The sequence below is a fragment of the Polypterus senegalus genome, chromosome 5 (assembly GCF_016835505.1).
Source record: "Polypterus senegalus isolate Bchr_013 chromosome 5, ASM1683550v1, whole genome shotgun sequence".
Lineage (NCBI taxonomy): Eukaryota > Metazoa > Chordata > Cladistia > Polypteriformes > Polypteridae > Polypterus > Polypterus senegalus.
The window spans coordinates 66,148,831-66,167,305 of NC_053158.1; the positions used below are offsets into that span (position 1 = coordinate 66,148,831).

General features: G+C 34.8%; 1 protein-coding gene across 1 annotated transcript in view; it reads left to right on the forward strand.

The window, feature by feature from the left end:
* Positions 1-7,207: 7,207 nt before the first annotated feature.
* rmc1 (regulator of MON1-CCZ1) overlaps positions 7,208-18,475 on the forward strand; it is a 37,682-nt gene continuing 26,414 nt past the window's right edge. Inside the window, exons 1-7 of the mRNA XM_039754737.1 lie at positions 7,208-7,406; positions 9,005-9,081; positions 10,911-10,995; positions 14,042-14,098; positions 14,191-14,277; positions 16,538-16,678; positions 18,065-18,168. Coding sequence (XP_039610671.1) covers positions 7,308-7,406; positions 9,005-9,081; positions 10,911-10,995; positions 14,042-14,098; positions 14,191-14,277; positions 16,538-16,678; positions 18,065-18,168 — 650 coding nt within the window. The 5' untranslated portion in view covers positions 7,208-7,307. The remainder of the gene's footprint in view (positions 7,407-9,004; positions 9,082-10,910; positions 10,996-14,041; positions 14,099-14,190; positions 14,278-16,537; positions 16,679-18,064; positions 18,169-18,475) is intronic.

Consider the following 18,475-nt stretch of genomic DNA (forward strand, 5'->3'; position numbering starts at 1 on the left):
CAAGGTGCCCGTTGTCTGGCCTGTAGAGATCTGTGCTTCCCTCTATGGATGTGCCTTCCCAGAGCATCAATGAACCACCACCAAACCAGTCATGCTGAACGATGTTACGGGCAGCATAACATTCTCCAATGGCTTCTCCAGACCCTTTCATATCTGTCACATGTGCTCAGGGTGAATCTGCTCTCATCTGTGAAAAGCACAGGGCTCCAATGGTGGACCTGCCAATTCTGGTATTGTATGGCAAATGCAAATCAAGCTCCATGGTGTCAGACACTGAGCAAGAGGGTACACTCGAGGATGTGGGGCCCTCAGGCAACCTTGTTAAAGTCTGTTGTTTTTATCAGAGACATTCACACCAGTGGCCTGCTGGAGGTCATTTTGTAGGGCTCTGGCAGTGCTCATTCTGTTTCTCCTTGCCCAAAGGTGGAGATACTGGTCTTGCTGGTGGGTAAAGACCTTCTATGGCCCTGTCCAGCTCTCCTAGAGTATCTGTCTCCTGGAATCTCCTCTGTGCCATTAAGATTGTGCTGGGATACACAGCAAACCTGGCAATGGCACGTATTGATATGCAATCCTGGAGAGGGTTGGACTACCTGTGCAACCTCTGAAAGGCTTCTATGGCCCTGTCCAGCTCTCCTAGAGTATCTGTCTCCTGGAATCTCCTCTGTGCCATTAAGATTGTGCTGGGATACACAGCAAACCTGGCAATGGCACGTATTGATATGCAATCCTGGAGAGGGTTGGACTACCTGTGCAACCTCTGAAAGGTCCAGGTTTCGCCTCATGCTACCAGTAGTGACACTGACCGTAGCCAAATGCAAAACTAGTGAAAAAACAAGTCAAAAAAGGTGAGGAGGGAAAAATGTCAGTGGCCTCCCTCCACCTGTTAAACTATTCCTGTTTTTGGGGTTGCCTCATTGTTGCCTCTCTAGTGCACCAAAGCAGTTGAAACTGATTAACAACCCCCTTCTGCTACTTAAATGACCAGATCAATATCCTAGAAGTTTCATTGACTTGATGCTATACTCTTATTAAAAAGTGTTCCGTTAATTTTTTTTGAGCAGGGTATGTAATCCCCACATGCAAATAGATTTGCATTGCAAGAGACCTATTTAAAAATTGAGAAAGTAACAACCATTGTACCACTGTAATTTACAGTTGTGCTAGAAAGTTTGTGAACCCTTTAGAATTTTTTATATTTCTGTAAAAATATGACCTAAAACATCATCAGATTTTCACTCAACTCCTAAAAGTAAATAAAGAGAAACCAGTTAAACAAATGAGACAAAAATATTATACTTGGTCATTTATTTATTAAGGAAAATGATCGATTATTACATACTAGCCAACCTGCGGCGTACCATACGCCGCATAATCAGGCCGGTTTTTTAATGATTTTTAAGCACGGAGAAAATTAACTTTTGAAAAATCAGTAATGTAATAAATCAGCAAGAAAAGCAACATTGTAACAATGCACGGAACGAACCAACACACACTCGTCCGTGACTGAAAACTGGTGGACCGCTATCGCACCCTGCCTGCTCATGTGCCCACCTCTAACTCGGCACTTGAGTCGTTGTCGTCCTTGCACAGTCCACATGCACCTGTGACTCAAGTAGACTTTTTATTGCTCTGTGTGGTTTTGGCTGCTTTTCTATATTATAATCCACTAAGACACCCGACCACGGTAGCAGCGCGAATTGCTGTATGTAGCGTGTGAAAAAGTTTGCTATGGTGCACGCGGTTGTGCATCGTAACCGAAAACTCGGTTTTTAAAGACTGCTTACTTCATTCTGTTTTAACCTCAGTTGTAAAGGATTGTTTTAAGGATCCCATGGGATATCCCTCGCAAACCGTCTTACACGCTGCATATGGCGATTCACCTCCGCGAGAAACATGCCTCTATGAACAGTCAACGTGGCTCAGAATTGCATGTGGCCTCTACGACAGACGAATATAAATGACGCCGTTTTTTCTGTGTCGTCGCGTCCGAGTTGGTGGGCCTGGCTCTGCGAGTTGTCGTCGTGTCCAATGGTCTTGGAGTTGGTGGGCATGGCTCCTTCCTTCGTGCGCCATAGGTGTCTTACTTGTTGGCGGCTTAGTGAATCCACGCCCCTTCCGGCGTGCTTCCATGGATGTCTTGCCCTTCCATGGGTGTCTTGCCTTAGTGAATTATATATATAGATTTGTGAGTGGCAAAAGTATGTGAACCTCTACGATTAGAAGTTAGTTTGAAGGTGAAATTAGAGTCGGGTGTTTTCAATCAATGGGATGACAATCAGGTGTGAATGGGCACCCTGTGTTATTTAAAGAACAGGGATCTATCAAAGCCTGCTCTTCACAACACAAGTTTGTGGAAGTGTATCATGGCATGAACAAAGGAGATTTCTGAGGAACTCACAAAAAGAGTTGTTGATGCTCATCAGGCTGGAAAAGGTTTCAAAACCATCTCTAAAGAGTTTGGACTCCGCCAATCCACAGTCAGACAGATTGTGTACAAATGGAGGAAATTCAAGACCATTGTTACCCTCCCCAGGAGTAGTCGACCAACAAAGATCACTCCAAGAGCAAGGCGTGTAATAGTCGGCGAGGTCACAAAGGACCCCAGGGTAACTTCTAAGCAACTGAAGGCCTCTCTCACATTGGCTAATGTTCATGTTCATGAGTCCACCATCAGGAGAACACTGAACAACAATGGTGTGCATGGCAGGGTTGCAAGGAGAAAGCCACTGCTCTCCAAAAAAAACATTGCTGCTCGTCTGCAGTTTGCTAAAGATCACGTGGACAAACCAGAAGGCTATTGGAAGAATGTTTTGTGGACGGATGAGACCAAAATAGAAATTTTTGGTTTAAATGAAAAGCGTTATGTTTGGAGAAAGGAAAACACTGCATTCCAGCATAAGGACCTTATCCCATCTGTGAAACATGGCGGTGGTAGTATCATGGTTTGGGCCTGTTTTGCTGCATCTGGGCCAGGACGGCTTGCCTTCATTAATGGAACAATTAATTCTGAATTATATCAGAAAATTCTAAAAGAGAATGTCAGGACATCTGTCCATGAACTGAATCTCAAGAGAAGGTGGGTCATGCAGCAAGACAACGACCCTAAGCACACAAGTCTTTCTACCAAAGAATGGTTAAAGAAGAATAAAGTTAATGTTTTGGAATGGCCAAGTCAAAGTCCTGACTTTAATCTAATCAAAATGTTGTGGAAGGGCCTGAAACGAGCAGTTAATGTGAGGAAACCCACCAACATCCCAGAGTTGAAGCTGTTCTGTACAGAGGTATGGGCTAAAATTCCTCCAAGCCGGTGTGCAGGAATGATCAAAAGTTACTGGAAACGTTTAGTTGAAATTATTGCTGCAAAGGGGGGTCACACCAAATACTGAAAGCAAAGGTTCACATACTTTTGCCACTCACAAATCAAGTATAATATTTTTGTCTCATTTGTTTAACTGGTTTCTCTTTATCTACTTTTAGGACTTGAGTGAAAATCTGATGATGTTTTAGGTCATATTTATGCAGAAATATAGAAAATTCTAAAGGGTTCACAAACTTTCAAGCACAACTATACCATAATCTCTCATCAATATTAATAAATGCTAAAATTTACAAGATGAAGTGGAATTACCACATAAAGCTTAAGAGGTGTAAAAATGGAGAGAATATATTGTTATTTAATAAGAATGGATCACAGTGAGTATACTGCAGAATAACTGAGCATATAAAAGGCAACACAGTATTTCATGTCCAATTCAGGTTCAGTTTCAGCAGAGTCTCTAATTCACCAGACAGTGTGGTTTTCAAGGGGATGCTCACCCTTCTTGAAAATGAACTCATTAGTAATGTTTACAGTCCTTGAGTTAACTCTATCTTTTTTTTTAAATGTCAGTGGTTAAAAAGTCCTTCTCCTTTTCAGTAGTCTGGTATCCTCTAATTACTCTTTTGGACCTCCTGAAAGCCTCACAGTCAGAATTGTGTGGGTGTCCCTGAAGATTTAAAAATGTCACTGTTCTAAATCTCAGTAATCATTGCAGCATCAGCAGCATTTCTTTCTGTAGCCCATTTTCATTCAAGCAATGTAGTTCAAATGGACAATATGTCAAAGAAGAAGTTACAAAGAAAAACAAATGAAAATTAAACAAGAAAAATAGTGCTGCATTCCATGCTGTAGCCGCTGTAACATCCAAACCTTCAAGATAAATCTACCTTTGTACCTAGTGACATTTTTTTCAACCTTATTTTTCTACAATTTTATATTTACTTATAAAAAAAAATCAACCTGAACAATAAAAATATTTCAAATGAAGAAACTTCATCTGAAGATTTCACTGCACTTGAAGCTGACATAAACATGATTATAGTGAGTCAGTTGATAGCTTTAGCTGTCATGAACTTGAGTACGTATGTACAAACCCCAAGTCCAAAAAGTTAAGATATTTTCTAAAATGCAGTAAAAGAAAAATTCTGTGATTTGTTCATTCAGTTAAAAATTGTAACTGTCAAAAGTACAAAGAAAAGATTTTCAATGTTTTCACTGACCAATTTATTTGTATTTTGTAAATATAAACAACTTTACAATTTGATGCCTGCAGCACACTCAAAGTTGGAACAGAGGCGTGTTTACCACTGCATTATATAATTAAGCTATTTAATTCTTTGGGAACTGAGGATACTCATTTTTGCAGATTGCAAGTGGAATTTTTTCCCATTCTTGTTGGATACAAGACTTCAGCTGCTTAACAAGCCATGATTGCCTTTGTTTGATTCTCCTCTTCATTATGCACCTTACATTTTCCATAGGTGACAGATTTTGACTGCTGGCCAGCGTATGCAGAATGAAGCTTGGCATTGTCCTGTTGAAATAACCACAGACCTCCAGGGAAAAGGTGCTTCCTTGGTGGCAGCATATGTCTCTCTAACATCCCAATATACTGTAGGCCTCCGCATCAATGATAAATTCACACTTACAGTATGCAAGTCACTCATGTTGTGGGCAATGATGCACCCCAATACCATCACAGATGCTGTCCTTTGCACCTTTCACTGATAACCGCCTGGATGGTCTTTTTCATCTTTGGCACTGATCACTGAAACGTGGACTCCTCTGACAACAATACATGTCCACACTGTCTTTTGGTCCATCTGAGATGAACTTTGTAGCATTTCTGCATAGAATTCAACAGTGATTTCCAGCTCTGACCTTTACACACCGTGATTCCCTGAATGTTTTTACAATATTAGTACTGTAGATGGTGAAAGAACTTTCCAATCCTGCATCAGTTTTTAAACTGATTGACCATTCTCTCACAAGGTTTGGCACAAAGTAGTGAGCCATGACCTGTCCTTGTTTGCAAACGCTGAGCCTTTGGTGGATGCCTCTTTTATATTTATGATACCCTCACCTATTATTAATTAACCTGTTTATTGTGGAATTTTGCAAAACAGTGTTAATTTAATATTCTATAAACTTCGTCTTATTTTGCATCTGCTGCAACTTTTTACTTTCTCATATACGATTTTGATGAATCTTGATATTTTAGACCTCTCTAACTTTCTTATATACAAAGTATAGGGAAAGTATTGGAAACCTACAAAAAATCCATTTCGAGATTATGATGAATCTCGATGTTTTAGACCTCTCTGAGTCCGCAAATACAATTTATGAAATTATGTGTGTGTGTGTGTGTGTGTATGTAAACATGATAACTTGAATATGCTTTCACTTAAGTCAACCAAATTTTGCATACAAGTATTAGGTACAAAACGTAGACTTCTATCAACTTTTGGGCTACTTCTGTTAAACAGAAGTGGTACTTTACGTTTTATTCATGCAGCTGCAGAGTCCGATTTATTCAACTTTACTTTTATAAAAATTGTTCAATATACTGTATTGTTAATTTGATTTGTTGTTGATGGTTCTTTAATGTATATAATAAAAAATATAATCACTGTCTTGCAGTTTACTCCTCAAATATTCATCCCCATATCTGAGAAAGTCTAGGGGAGACCACCTCCAATTTTTTTTTTCATAAAATTTTTAATTTATGTTCACAAAATTAATGAAGTTGGTCATTGAAAATAACTGAAATATTTTCTTTGTACATTTGTCAGTTAAATAAAAGTTCAAGTGAATTAACAAATTATAGATTTTTGTTTTTATTGCATTTAAAAAAATATCTATTTCTGGAAATGGGGTTTGTATCACTAAAAATCAGAAGTAAAAGGTGGCATGGCATATCCTTATGATGCAATTTCTATTATAAGTGATGGAATTACACTGTATAGAGTTGAGTATACTGTATATTACTTAGTACTAGAGTAAGAATTCAGTGTTCATTCCACATTGATGGCGTTAATTGATTATTCCTGATTACCACGGGGTATTTAATATCTAGTTTTATGTGTTAAAGTTACAGTTTAGCTCCATTAAATCTTATATGTCATGTATATCCTCAAATCCAAGTTCTAACCACCCAGGTTTTTCTGACTCAAGAATGTCAATTTGTTCCTCTAGATTTTTTGTTACAAGTGAATTTGACCACCTTATTAGTTACATTTTTAGTAAGATCATTTATATAAATTTAAAATTAGAAAAAGCCCCAGACCTCATTCCTGAGGAACCAAGTACCCCACCAACCCCGCCAGCACCATAAGTGGATTTTTTTTTCTCTCAATGCCTTCAAATGGTACGCAGGGTACAACTAATAATAAAAGTCATAATTTAAAGCAGTTGTTCACTGAGGTTATTCATGATTTGAAGACTCCAAACCTAGTTCTCCAAAGGTGGCCTCTGTAGACCCAACAAATCTCAGGTTTTTTTAATTTTAAAGACATAGTTCAGCTATTTGAATCAATTGACCAATGTCAGAATCACTGTAGACTTAATGTCTTGGGTATATTTTAAAATCAATTTCATTTAATGGTTGATTGGAAATCTATCTATCTATCTATTCCATTCCACAGAACGTTACAATAGAAATAAATATAAACATAGATTTAATTGTGTTTTTAAATGTATATTTTGTGTAATTAAAATCCTGAAGACGTTACCCGCGGCGATTAAATGAAGAACACGATTTCCATAACTCTCCGACTGGAGAGCCGTAAACACAAACTGCTACTCCCTTAAAGAGAAGAGCCATATGTCACGTGATGCAGGTTGCTCGCGTTAAGGCTGTAGTCATGTGATGAGATTGAAAACAGGAAGCAGGAGCGCGGCGAATCAGAACTCGGGGTGGGAAGAGGAACTTGAGTCGCCGGCAGTTGTTCAGTTTTCTTTAAAAGCATAAATTTGGCTGTAAATAATGGAAGATGAGTACTATTTGGAACTCTGTGATAATCCTGTACAGTTTGAGAATGCGTCCAGTGTGAACAACGTATTTTTTGATGAGGCCAATAAGCAGGTATGGTGTTTACTGCCTGTGGGATGAGAGCAGAAAATTCTTTTCAAATTGAGTTTACAGTACTTTACCAAAGAAAATTAAATGAACAAGAATTAAGTTACGGAAGGTGAAACTGTGGTCCAGTGGTAAGCATACTGGTGTCCCAGACATGGACATCTCTATCACGTTTGTCTTGCCCAACTCAAAGCCTTGCATGTTATGTTGATTTAAAATGTTGAATTCGTGTACTTTGCAAGTGAACGTTTTGTTTGTTCATGCTTTGTTTACTACGGTGTAGTGATAGGCGCAGGCTAATCTTGAAACTGATCCACATCCCGAATCCGCTTATTCAAAGGTAATATTGTTGGTTGGGTATCCTTCAGTCAAATGTTGGTAACAGTTTTTCATTGCAACCATTTTCTTACAGATAGAGTAATGTAACATGTCACTTGTGGTAACTGCATATCTTGCAATCTGCAGCAAGGGTTTAGTTTATTTTCCCGATATCAAAGAAATATTTTATGCATTAAAGTTGATTATTACACTTTAATATACATTTTTTCTATTTAATATTTTGAATCAATAGAATGTTTACGTTTATTCTACACGCTTTGGAAGGAACAGATGTAAGCGTGTTCACCTCGTGACTGTGACCGTACCCTGTGTAGAGAATGCGACCAGGATAGGTCAATATCGAACTGGGTTGGATTATGGTGACCGTGATAAACTTTTTTTGATCTCTAGAACACACCAAAGTGCCTTAAAAAACATAGTCATTAGTCATGTATACTAGTAGTTAGCTGTTGGCCGTATAAAACTAACTGTGCAACGAGAATGGTGGTGGCAGTTGTGCCTGTTGTTAAAGAATTTTGAGATTCCAAGAAGAAGAACCCATTCGGAGAACCAGTAGAGATTATGTGTCAAGCTGTCACAGTGCCCCTGTCAATGCTTTCCAGCATCTGATGAGATTTGCCACTCTGTGGATTGCTGAGCAAAGTCTAAAGCTTAATGAGTTGAAGTCTTGCAAAGTTGGGAATTAATATGTCCATAATGACAGCGGCCACTGACGGCAGAAGCAGCTTTATTGATCTGTCGCCATAGGGTAATATTCTGAAATGGTACATTGCCAGGTTTAGTGAATGTATTGGTGTGAGGAGACTCTGCCCCTGATAAGTGAAAAATGTAACCATGTGATTAACTCAAGAAGATGGTCTTGTCCAAGGAAGTTTTATTCAGATTTTCTGCTAGTGGCTATTAATATTTAAAAGAAAGCAAAAAACAAACACTATTATGCGTTAATGTGATGACCTGAGCTATATGCAGCTGGCCCAGATATCCTTATGGAGATGCTACCACTGACTCTTGATGATGCTTTAACTTAAATAATTGTTGTAAGTCATCGGTTGTGTGTTCAAATCCTGTATTGACACTGTGTGACAATGAGCTAATCACTTTACTTACCTGTGCTGTAATGGGGAAAAATGAATGAAATGTCCCCAATTGTATTTCAAATGTTGTAAATTTCCTTGAGTAAAGGCAGTAACTAAATAAGTAAATGTAAGTCTTCAAACCGCAGAGTGATACTCTTTTAATGCTGCTATTGTGTTAATTGATTTTAGGTCTTTGCGGTGAGATCTGGAGGTGCAACAGGTGTGGTTGTGAAAGGCCCAGATGACAAAAATACAGTTGCTTTTAGGTAATTAACAAAATGTATTCAATGGAAAGTGATTTGTTTTTGTTTTTCTGCATACTTAATGTAGATTTTTTTGTCATCTTATAATTCCTTGTTTGCATTTCCAAGTTATACATTCTTAAACATTTACTAACACTGTTACATGAATCTAACATGCTTAAAGGCTAAACATCTCTTCTAAAAACTAACCCTATCAATTGCTTTACCATCTCCTTTCTATCCCTTTCCCGCACATCCATTTTTACCTCTTCACAGCCAGGTTTGCAATTGTAACTGAATTGTATTCACAGCAAATAGTATATTTTTGATAGACTTTTCCCTTCTCTTTTTTATCTCCTTTATCATTATGAGCCTTATTTAATTTTATGATACATTCAGAAAGTCAAACACAAATGTATTTTTTTTTCTCTAATAGTAGCGCCACTACTTCCATATACAACACTGAAGAACATATAATTTTTAAAGGGCACATTAATTTCTGTCATTGCCCATTTTCATAACCCTAGTGCCATATATTCTTCCATTATCAGTAAAGAGCTTCCCAGGACTTGTTGTATAACTAAGCCAAACATGGGATTTAAATGAGTTTATGAGCTTGTGAAATATTGATTCTGTAGGTTGTTGTGGGAAGAAGAGAAGGCAAGTTTTTGAGAGAGAAATGAACTTTGTGGTGACACTTCTCATGTGGTAGACCAATAGGAATAGCAGGTTTTATTTGTTTTGTTCTTTTTACTTTGAGTATCTATTCCTTTATTTTTTTTTCTGTATTAGAGACAGTTGTAGGCTATGTATAAATATAGGGCCTGTAACAAAAGACAAAGGGGGGTGAAAAATGTTTGGGGCACCTAGAAAGCTAACCCCATATATTCAAATAAAATGCAAGGTATAGCACATTGAAAAAGAAACGCTGTGACAACACAAGTCTCCAAGATAGACTCACTAAGATGGTGTCGCTTTCAGAGATACAGGTTCTTGGCAGGAAGAGGTGGGTCCAAGCAAGCGAAAACCAGAAGTGACATCAGATGTGTCATAGTTGTCATTCTTCCGGTCTGCAGAGAAAGGTATAGAAAAGGCATTAGTTGACAGTACCCTTTGTCTTTCTGGAGGAAGATTACAATTATTCAAGCCCTTAAACTGTCCCCTATATTCACGTGTGTGACAGGGCCTTTCGTATTTCTTCAGAAATACGACATCAAGGGACAAGTTATTGCCAGTTATTTTTGGCTTTTAGTAATTAAATTATGAAAGGGTTTTGAAACTTTTACACTTTTACCTTTTCACTTTCTTTGATGTTCTGGAATATTCTGATCTCAGTTATGCTAAAAAAAGGTCAATCTATTTTATTTGATCTGTGTGATCCTCTAATTCATCCAGCCCAACAGATTGTTTCAAATCTATTTTGACAAGCCGATTAGCTTTTGAGCAATTGCACTTACTTCCTGAAAGGAAAATGAAGCAGTAATGTGTGTTTTTTATTTAAATTGTTTAAAATAAAACCCATGCAAGCTCAGTACAATGACTGCTTAATATACAACGGTCTACTTGATGAAAGATGGGTTATCATCGTTATGGAAACGATATATATTATTTTGCTTCTGTCCACATTTAAACAATTTAATGGGCATGTATATTTAAAATTGGGCAGAACTCATTGGTTAAGTGTACTGTGCATCATATTTGCTTTATATAATATTCTGCAAAAAAATACAGTTTCCAGTTTAATTATTTTTGAATACAGTTTAAGGCCCTTGATTAATTCAAATCAGTTATTCATCTTAATTGTGAAAATTGCATGAGAAAATAACTGACTGACGTTTCAATTAAATTTTCAGAATGGATGACAAAGGAGAGGTGAAGTGCATCAAATTCTCTTTTGGAAACAAGATTTTGGCGGTGCAGAGAACGTCCAAGTCTGTGGTAAGGGACAATGTAAAGATTTGGCTAATAGTAACCAAATAATTTAGAGGAACAGATTTCTGTTTTTGGTTGTAAAGTTTTACTGCATTTAATTGGAATTTGGTCATTTACTTTTAACATGGAAGTGTTTTGCTTTTTATGCTTTTCCCAACAGACTTTATTTTCAGGGAATTATTTTATATAATTATTTTATATATGCTTAATTTAGTTAATATAACAAAAAATACAAACAAGTGCAGCTTGTTACTGCATCATATGAATATGCCATACATGAATATGCACAGTCTCTTAAAGGTACTTTTATACAAATTGTATAGTTAATGAATGTTGCTGAAATCCAAGAGTAAGCATAATGTGTTAACAGTCACTTTGAGCATGAAATTGTGTATTCTTTGTAGAGCAAAAATTAGAATTTCAGGTTTATCACTGAACAGAAAAGGTTTGTTAAAGAATTACAATGATGCACATATTTTTACAGAATTTCATTGAAAGTAATTGCATATTTTATTTATGTTTACTTCTTCTGGTGAGGGTTGAGGAGAGAGCATGTAAAAGCAGGGCTGACAAAACTTCCTATTTCTTAATGAGAGTCTGTTAACTCTTTCTGTACAATTGTCAGGTGCATCTGGCTTTTTTTATGTACCTGTTTCAAGTATTGATAACTATATCTTAATCAAGGTTGTGTTGTATAATATGTTTGTTAGCATTCCTTTTTGTTTTATAGGAACAGAAATTAATGCTACTTTAGATGGCTTTCTGGTTTCAATTGTTTTGTCATAAGAACACGATATCTTCTAAAAGAGTATGAAGAACATGTGTAACATCCCACCCGCCAGGAACCAATTTTGTGTTGCACTTGCCATTAAAATCTTGGAGGTTTTACTATTTATCACAACTAGTGGTCAGATAACTAGTAAAAAAGTCTATTGACATTCCCACAAAAACTGAGAGACAGCAGTATCTTTAAATGTTACTCATGGAAAAACCATTATTAATGTGGAAACATTTTGATTCTATAATTTCTTTTATTATACAGAAAAGAGTAATCTAGGGATGCTCTGATCACGTTTTTTAAGGCCTATACCAATCACCGATTTCATGTTACTTGATTGTCCATTTCCAATTTTTTTTTTTTTTATCTTTTTACACTAACCTCCTGCATAACCAGACAAATATAAGTTTATGTCTTATATTAAAGTGTATTTTTTAAATGAAACTATAGACCACAGGTGTTAACTGTCCATTTTTTATTAATAAAATGAAATTCTGTAAGCTTATTGTTCAGCGACCATAAAATACTAAAATAAATAAAATTTCTGTAAAATGCATACTTTAATAAAATTTGTAGATAAATATTTATCCATAATACATATGACATAAAAGAAAATAAAACACTTCTCATAATTACAAGCTGTCATATTGTTTAATTTCATCTGTAATGTACCTATCTGAAACAAGGCTTAATTAAAAACAGTAGCTTTTAACATTTCTCGAACAACAAAAAATATATGTACATTTATATTCTAATACAGTCAGTTAATTGATATTGGCAATTAAATTCTGCTTAAATGTAAAGATACATGCACTTAAATTTTAATCATGTTAAATCATTAATTGCATTGCAGCTTTTTGCTGTTAAAATATACATTTACTATATTTATACAGGTGGGTTTCTTTTTCTTCATTGTATAAACTAGACATTCACAATTCTTGAGGTGTAATTATAAAATATGGATTATCATTTTAATTATGCATTTTTCTTACCAAAACCTATGCTGTATGACACACAGTAACAAATAATAATAGAGTACAAATCTTTAAAAAATGGCCATTGATTTCTAAGCAGTAATTTCAAAGTCATTGTTTCTTTTCTTTTTCCAACTAAAAGTGTAAACTGCTGCATTTTAAACAAACCCGCTGTCCAAACTCAAACGGTGTCCGTCTTAATTTAAAGGACCAAATAAAGGTCTGAATTCCTTAAAATAACTTTTCTTGTCATTTGTCTAGCTGCACAGGATGATCTCAGATTACTTTTTTATTTTCTTACTCCACTTTCTTTAACATAAAGTCTAATATACCAATTGCCTCTCGTTTACTGATAATACAGGCTTCCACTTGCTGCTCTTTGTTGACATTGCAGGAAGTTTGCTCCAAAAAAAAAAGATGCTCGCTGGCTGAACTGCCGTCATGCCTTGCTTAAAGGAGCACTACAACTAAATTACCATAAAGCTTAGAAAAGTAGGGGCTGAAAATATCATTATTTATGATGTGTTTATACCGATCACTAATGGTCTTTTTTTTTTTTTTTGGAAAATTGGCAGATTTTGATTGACGGCCAGTCAATCAGAGCATCCCTAGAGTAAAAAAACATTTACTAAATGTACTTGATTTAAGTATTGGTTAATTCACAATTTTTTCCAAAAATACTTGATTCAGTGCAGAATGTTTTGCTGATTTAATATAATAAACAACTCTATGCAGTTAATCACATGAATATATAATAAAGTTTAAATATACAGTAATTTGTACCTTTTTCTTAAATGTGAGTTCATATTGCTTGACAGAAGAGTGTTAGTAAAAGTTTTGAATTACTGTTTCAATATAATTGCAAGGCACTATGTTGTTACATGCCCTTGTATTGAGAATAATTTTAATGATATCTGAAAAATGTATGCTTTATTAAATTAATAAATACCAGTTGAGATAAATGCAAATTAGCAGATAAACAGAACATTAAATTGTAAATTGCAGATAGCAGCACACTTCCTGAAAAAACATGTCCTTTTATGTACTAAATTGTCTACAAATGCACTGAGCTGTCAGCTCCCTTAAGAGTGCCATGTCTCAAGGGCAGCACATGTGTTGTCCCTGTCCTGTAAAAAATGCTTCCCTCTTTCTAGGGTCTTATGGGGTTCTACCCCTTCCCTGTGCCAGCCTTTCCTGTATGTCATTCTTCTGCCAACATTATTTACAATATTTAATCATTAATTTGAGTGGCAATATTTCCTTTTTTAACATGCTGTTATTATTATTATTTTAATTTTAGGACTTCATTAACTTCATTCCAGATTTGCCACACTTGGAATATTCTCAAGAATGCAAGGTAACTTGATGAGTACCGATAATTTTTACTGAGTTAGTGATTATACCTTAATGAATGTATATTTATATTTCTAATTTCTTATTTATTTACAGACCAAGAATGCCAATCTGCTAGGATTCTGTTGGACAAACTGGAATGAAATTGTCTTTATTACAGACCAAGGAATTGAGTTCTATCAGGTATGGAATAATTTTTAATTTTAGTGAGTTTATATTGGAGAGGCTGGGTGAGGCAGTGCTATATGTTTTCTACAATTAATAGAGTAAATATTTTGTTTCTGTAACGTTCATTTCAAATTGACTAGTAAGTATTATACTGTACTTTTTTTCTGGATTGTCTTATTCTGGCTTTATTACAGTCAAGTGAAGGTCTGCAGAAGTAAGAGATGCTTTATAGGTTTATGTAGCATTAAGGAATAAACATTATTTTAAATCAACTACAGATCTTCAAAATGTGAATGTCCTTTTACATTATTATGACACAATTAAGAAAAAAGTGTTTACACTACTTTGTGAAGCAAAAAACAAACCAGGCAAAACAGTGGAGCAGAATGTGTGATCCATTACTAACTTAACAAAGTCAATCCTACACAAATTTGCTTTTGCTGTTGAAATGTTATGCACTTTAGTTCTCTTTTACCATGTGTAAATCTCCAATTTTACTTTATTTTTTTTCTGCTAAAATGTCAGTCTTTGTATTATTTTTGTAGAATTGCACACTGCAAAAAAAAAAAAAAAAAACAGTAAAATTAATGTTTTTATAAAAAGTAGAATTTTATAGATTTAGGAGCATAATATATATTTTTTTCTGCTTTTGTGAGATAATAATATCCTAGTCACAGATATTGTTACAGTTTAAATGTGATTCAGGGCTTCATGTCAAGTAATTGAATAATGAATACATTATTAATATTTCAACATTTTCATAAACTACACTGTCCATGTCCATAGCCAATGTCCATAAACAACACTACATTTTGCAATATATATGTATATATTGTCATGCCTGGATATTATTTTGAAATGTTAAATGAATTGGATTGAAGTTTGGTTGAATTGCCTGTACATATCAAGATTGATCTAATTGGATTTCGAATGCCCAAACCATTCTAAATTGTTCTAATTATCTCATCAATTGGAAAGCCCTCATCTTCTCTGGCATTTAGCAATACTGTTAGATAAATGCACAACATTCAAAAATATGTTTTAGTTAAGTTAATGCTTATTTACTATAGGATATCATTATACACTCCTTCTGAGATCTTAATGCTGTATTTGATTACCCTCTGCTTAATATTGTGTAGTGTGTAACTTCATTTATGTATGCTGGCTAGATACTGATGAGCCCAATAAAAACAACATCATGTTGAACATTATCAGCATTTTGGGGCTACTGTATTTCAGATTATCTTCTTACTTGAAGAAAACTTTAGCTTTGGAAAAACTATCTGCACTAAGATTTGTTATTTTCAGTTTAGTAAACAGTATCTTCTTTTTTTCAGTGTGTTTTATTTTCTTTGCAAAATAAAAAAAAAAAAACATGTCTCTGCTAGGTAAATTTTAATCTTTACTTAAGGTGCTTGATCTATTGAAATCCAGGACTAAATTAGGGTGACTATTTTCACAAGTATGATCTGTCCATAACTATATGGTAATCCATCATTTTAACCTAAATTGGAATAAATGTGTTTAATTGCTTGATGAACTTCAATGTTTTTGTAAAAGAAAACATGTTAATTATGGTTTATTACAAGTTGGATCATTTTCATTATGCCACTGATGAGTTTTTCCCTAGACTGTTTCCTTGCCGTAATTTTGCTTTTTGCTCAAGTGCAATATGCTACAGCAAAACCTCTGTTAGAACCATCATTACTTTGCAATTCATTACAAATAATTCTATTTAATTTATACAGTAACTAATACAGAAGTCTGCATCTTAGAATGCAGTTAAAAGTATTGAAAATGCTTTCAGTGTAATCTGAGTCTCATGGCTGTAATAGAAACAAGTTCGTAGTTCAAATAGTGTTATTACCTTTCACAAATAAGCATCACATTGTAAAAGATCATCCTAACAACTTTCACCCTTTATCCACTCTTTTTTTTATTCAGCATTGAGGATAAAAAGAGTTCTTTAAAAATATTGTATGAAATTTCTGAGAACTTTTGGAGAAAATGTTAGGTATTGCTATTTTTAAAACCAACAGTTCATATCTTGCTTTCAACAGTGGTTCAAATACTTCTTTAATTTTAATTTTTTTTTTTTGACTAAATATGAGGTATATGGTCATTTATAATTTTGGTGGAAGAATGTATATTTCATCAAAAAGACAAGGTTAATGGACTCATATGTCTATTTGTAGTGTAATATCGTAATACAACTTGTAGACAATAAAAATCTGCTCCTGTTTGACAACTTTCTAAAAAAACATTTTCATTGCAGGTTTTGGCAGAGAAACGCAGTTTAAAACTTTTGAAGAGTCAGAGTATTAATGTGAACTGGTACATGTACTGTCCCGAGACATCAGTTATTTTATTGTCAATTACAGCTGCAGGAAATGTGCTGCAGCCTTTTCTTTTTAGGGTAAGTGAATGACATTTCACATATGCATGTATTTGGGATATAAAACAAAGTACCCTAATTTGCAAGGGTGTCTTTATTTATTGTGGATTTGTAATTTCAGAAAAGATGTAGAATTGGTTCAGTAGACATAATTTAAACTTGGAGTTGTATTTGATGTGTGATCTAGTGTTGTTTTTTTTTATATATATAAAGAGAGGGATTTATTTGCTTATTTTAAGTGATCTGCAGATCTTCAAAGAAAACATACCAGATAGTTTGAAAGGACTTCCTAAGTTGTTTTGTCCACAAAGCAGATAGTCTTGTTTTCTATTAGAATCTTTTATATGCATACACAAATGCACAATATTTACATGTGTATTTTGCCTTTTTTTTTTTAATTGCGTACAACGTTTTGTTTGATCACGCAATGTTGTTTTCCTCATCTTATAGATATGAATAATGGTCTCTGAAAAGCAGGATTTATATACTAGAATGCTAAGAGGTGTAATTTCAGTGCTGAATTTGCCTGATTGTACTCAATCACACTTCAAGTTATTTTAAAATCCTATTATCTGAAACTGTGTATAAAGTTTTAGGAATTTGAATTTTTGAGTTGCATGATAAAATAAAAATATCCTGCAAACAAGTGACTTTGACACACATGATTGAAAATTGCAATGTGTAAATAAGTCAACCTCAAATCAAGTTTGGTGGAAGGACAAATTTAACAAGGGAGTACTTTACAAATAAAGCCCACATTATAGTTTCATTGAAAACACATCTGTGTTAGAGTACACAAGTAACATATTGCAACAAACTTAACTTAATACTCTAAAATGCAGTGCAACAGGATTGCAGTGTAACAAGCTGAGTGGAGGATGTAGTGATCAAATGTGTCAGATGGCATTGGTTGTTTTGTCTTTTCATTTGCTTTTCATCATTTTTTTAAGCCAATTTTTCATTTTATTTCCACTGTTACAAATAAGTTCTTAACTGGCATAACCAGTACCAACCATTTTCCAGTGTCACATTTTTGAGTTGACTTCTCTGGCCATAATTTTCATTTTGTTTGGTGAAACTTGATCGCAGGCATTATGATGCTGAAGAGATTATTGTAGGGAGTATCTCTTGCTGGGTTCACAGTAATACCATATATTATTAAAATGCATGCATATTTTTCATTAGTCTTCCACAATATATGTTTGTATAATATATCACTTAATTTGTTTTAATGTACTGTATCCTAAAAAATTGTTTATGCCACTGTCTGATAATACAACTTAACAGCTCTGCATCCCTGGCAATTGTAACTCTGAATCAAACCATTCAAGATATCGGGGGAAGTCTTGGTTATAGTTCAAGACAAAAGTGTCATCTTTTACTGATTCTGTTTGTTTGATTCAACAGAATGGAGCAATGTCAAGAATGGCAAAGTTTGAAATAGAACTACCAGCTGTCCCTAAGCCAGCAAAATCCAGTCTTTCAGAAAGAGATATTGCTGTTGCCACCATGTGAGTGTTATGGGTGGGAATGTTTCTGAAGCTTCCCAATATTGTTTTTAGTTTGTGACTTACAATATTCATCATGAGATAGAAATCATCTAAGTATACAGAATCAAAGAGTGTTTTGATAAAGCTTGTCATAGCCATTTGTAATATTCCCAAGGACTGAAAAGGATTTACTGACATCCTACAGTAAAATGCCAGAGAATCATGAAACAGTTTACTTTGTTGCCATCTGCTTTTCAGATTTAATAACAGTTGACTGTAACGTTTTGCAATTTAATACAGGCTAAGCTTGTGTGGCGAATGGCATGCT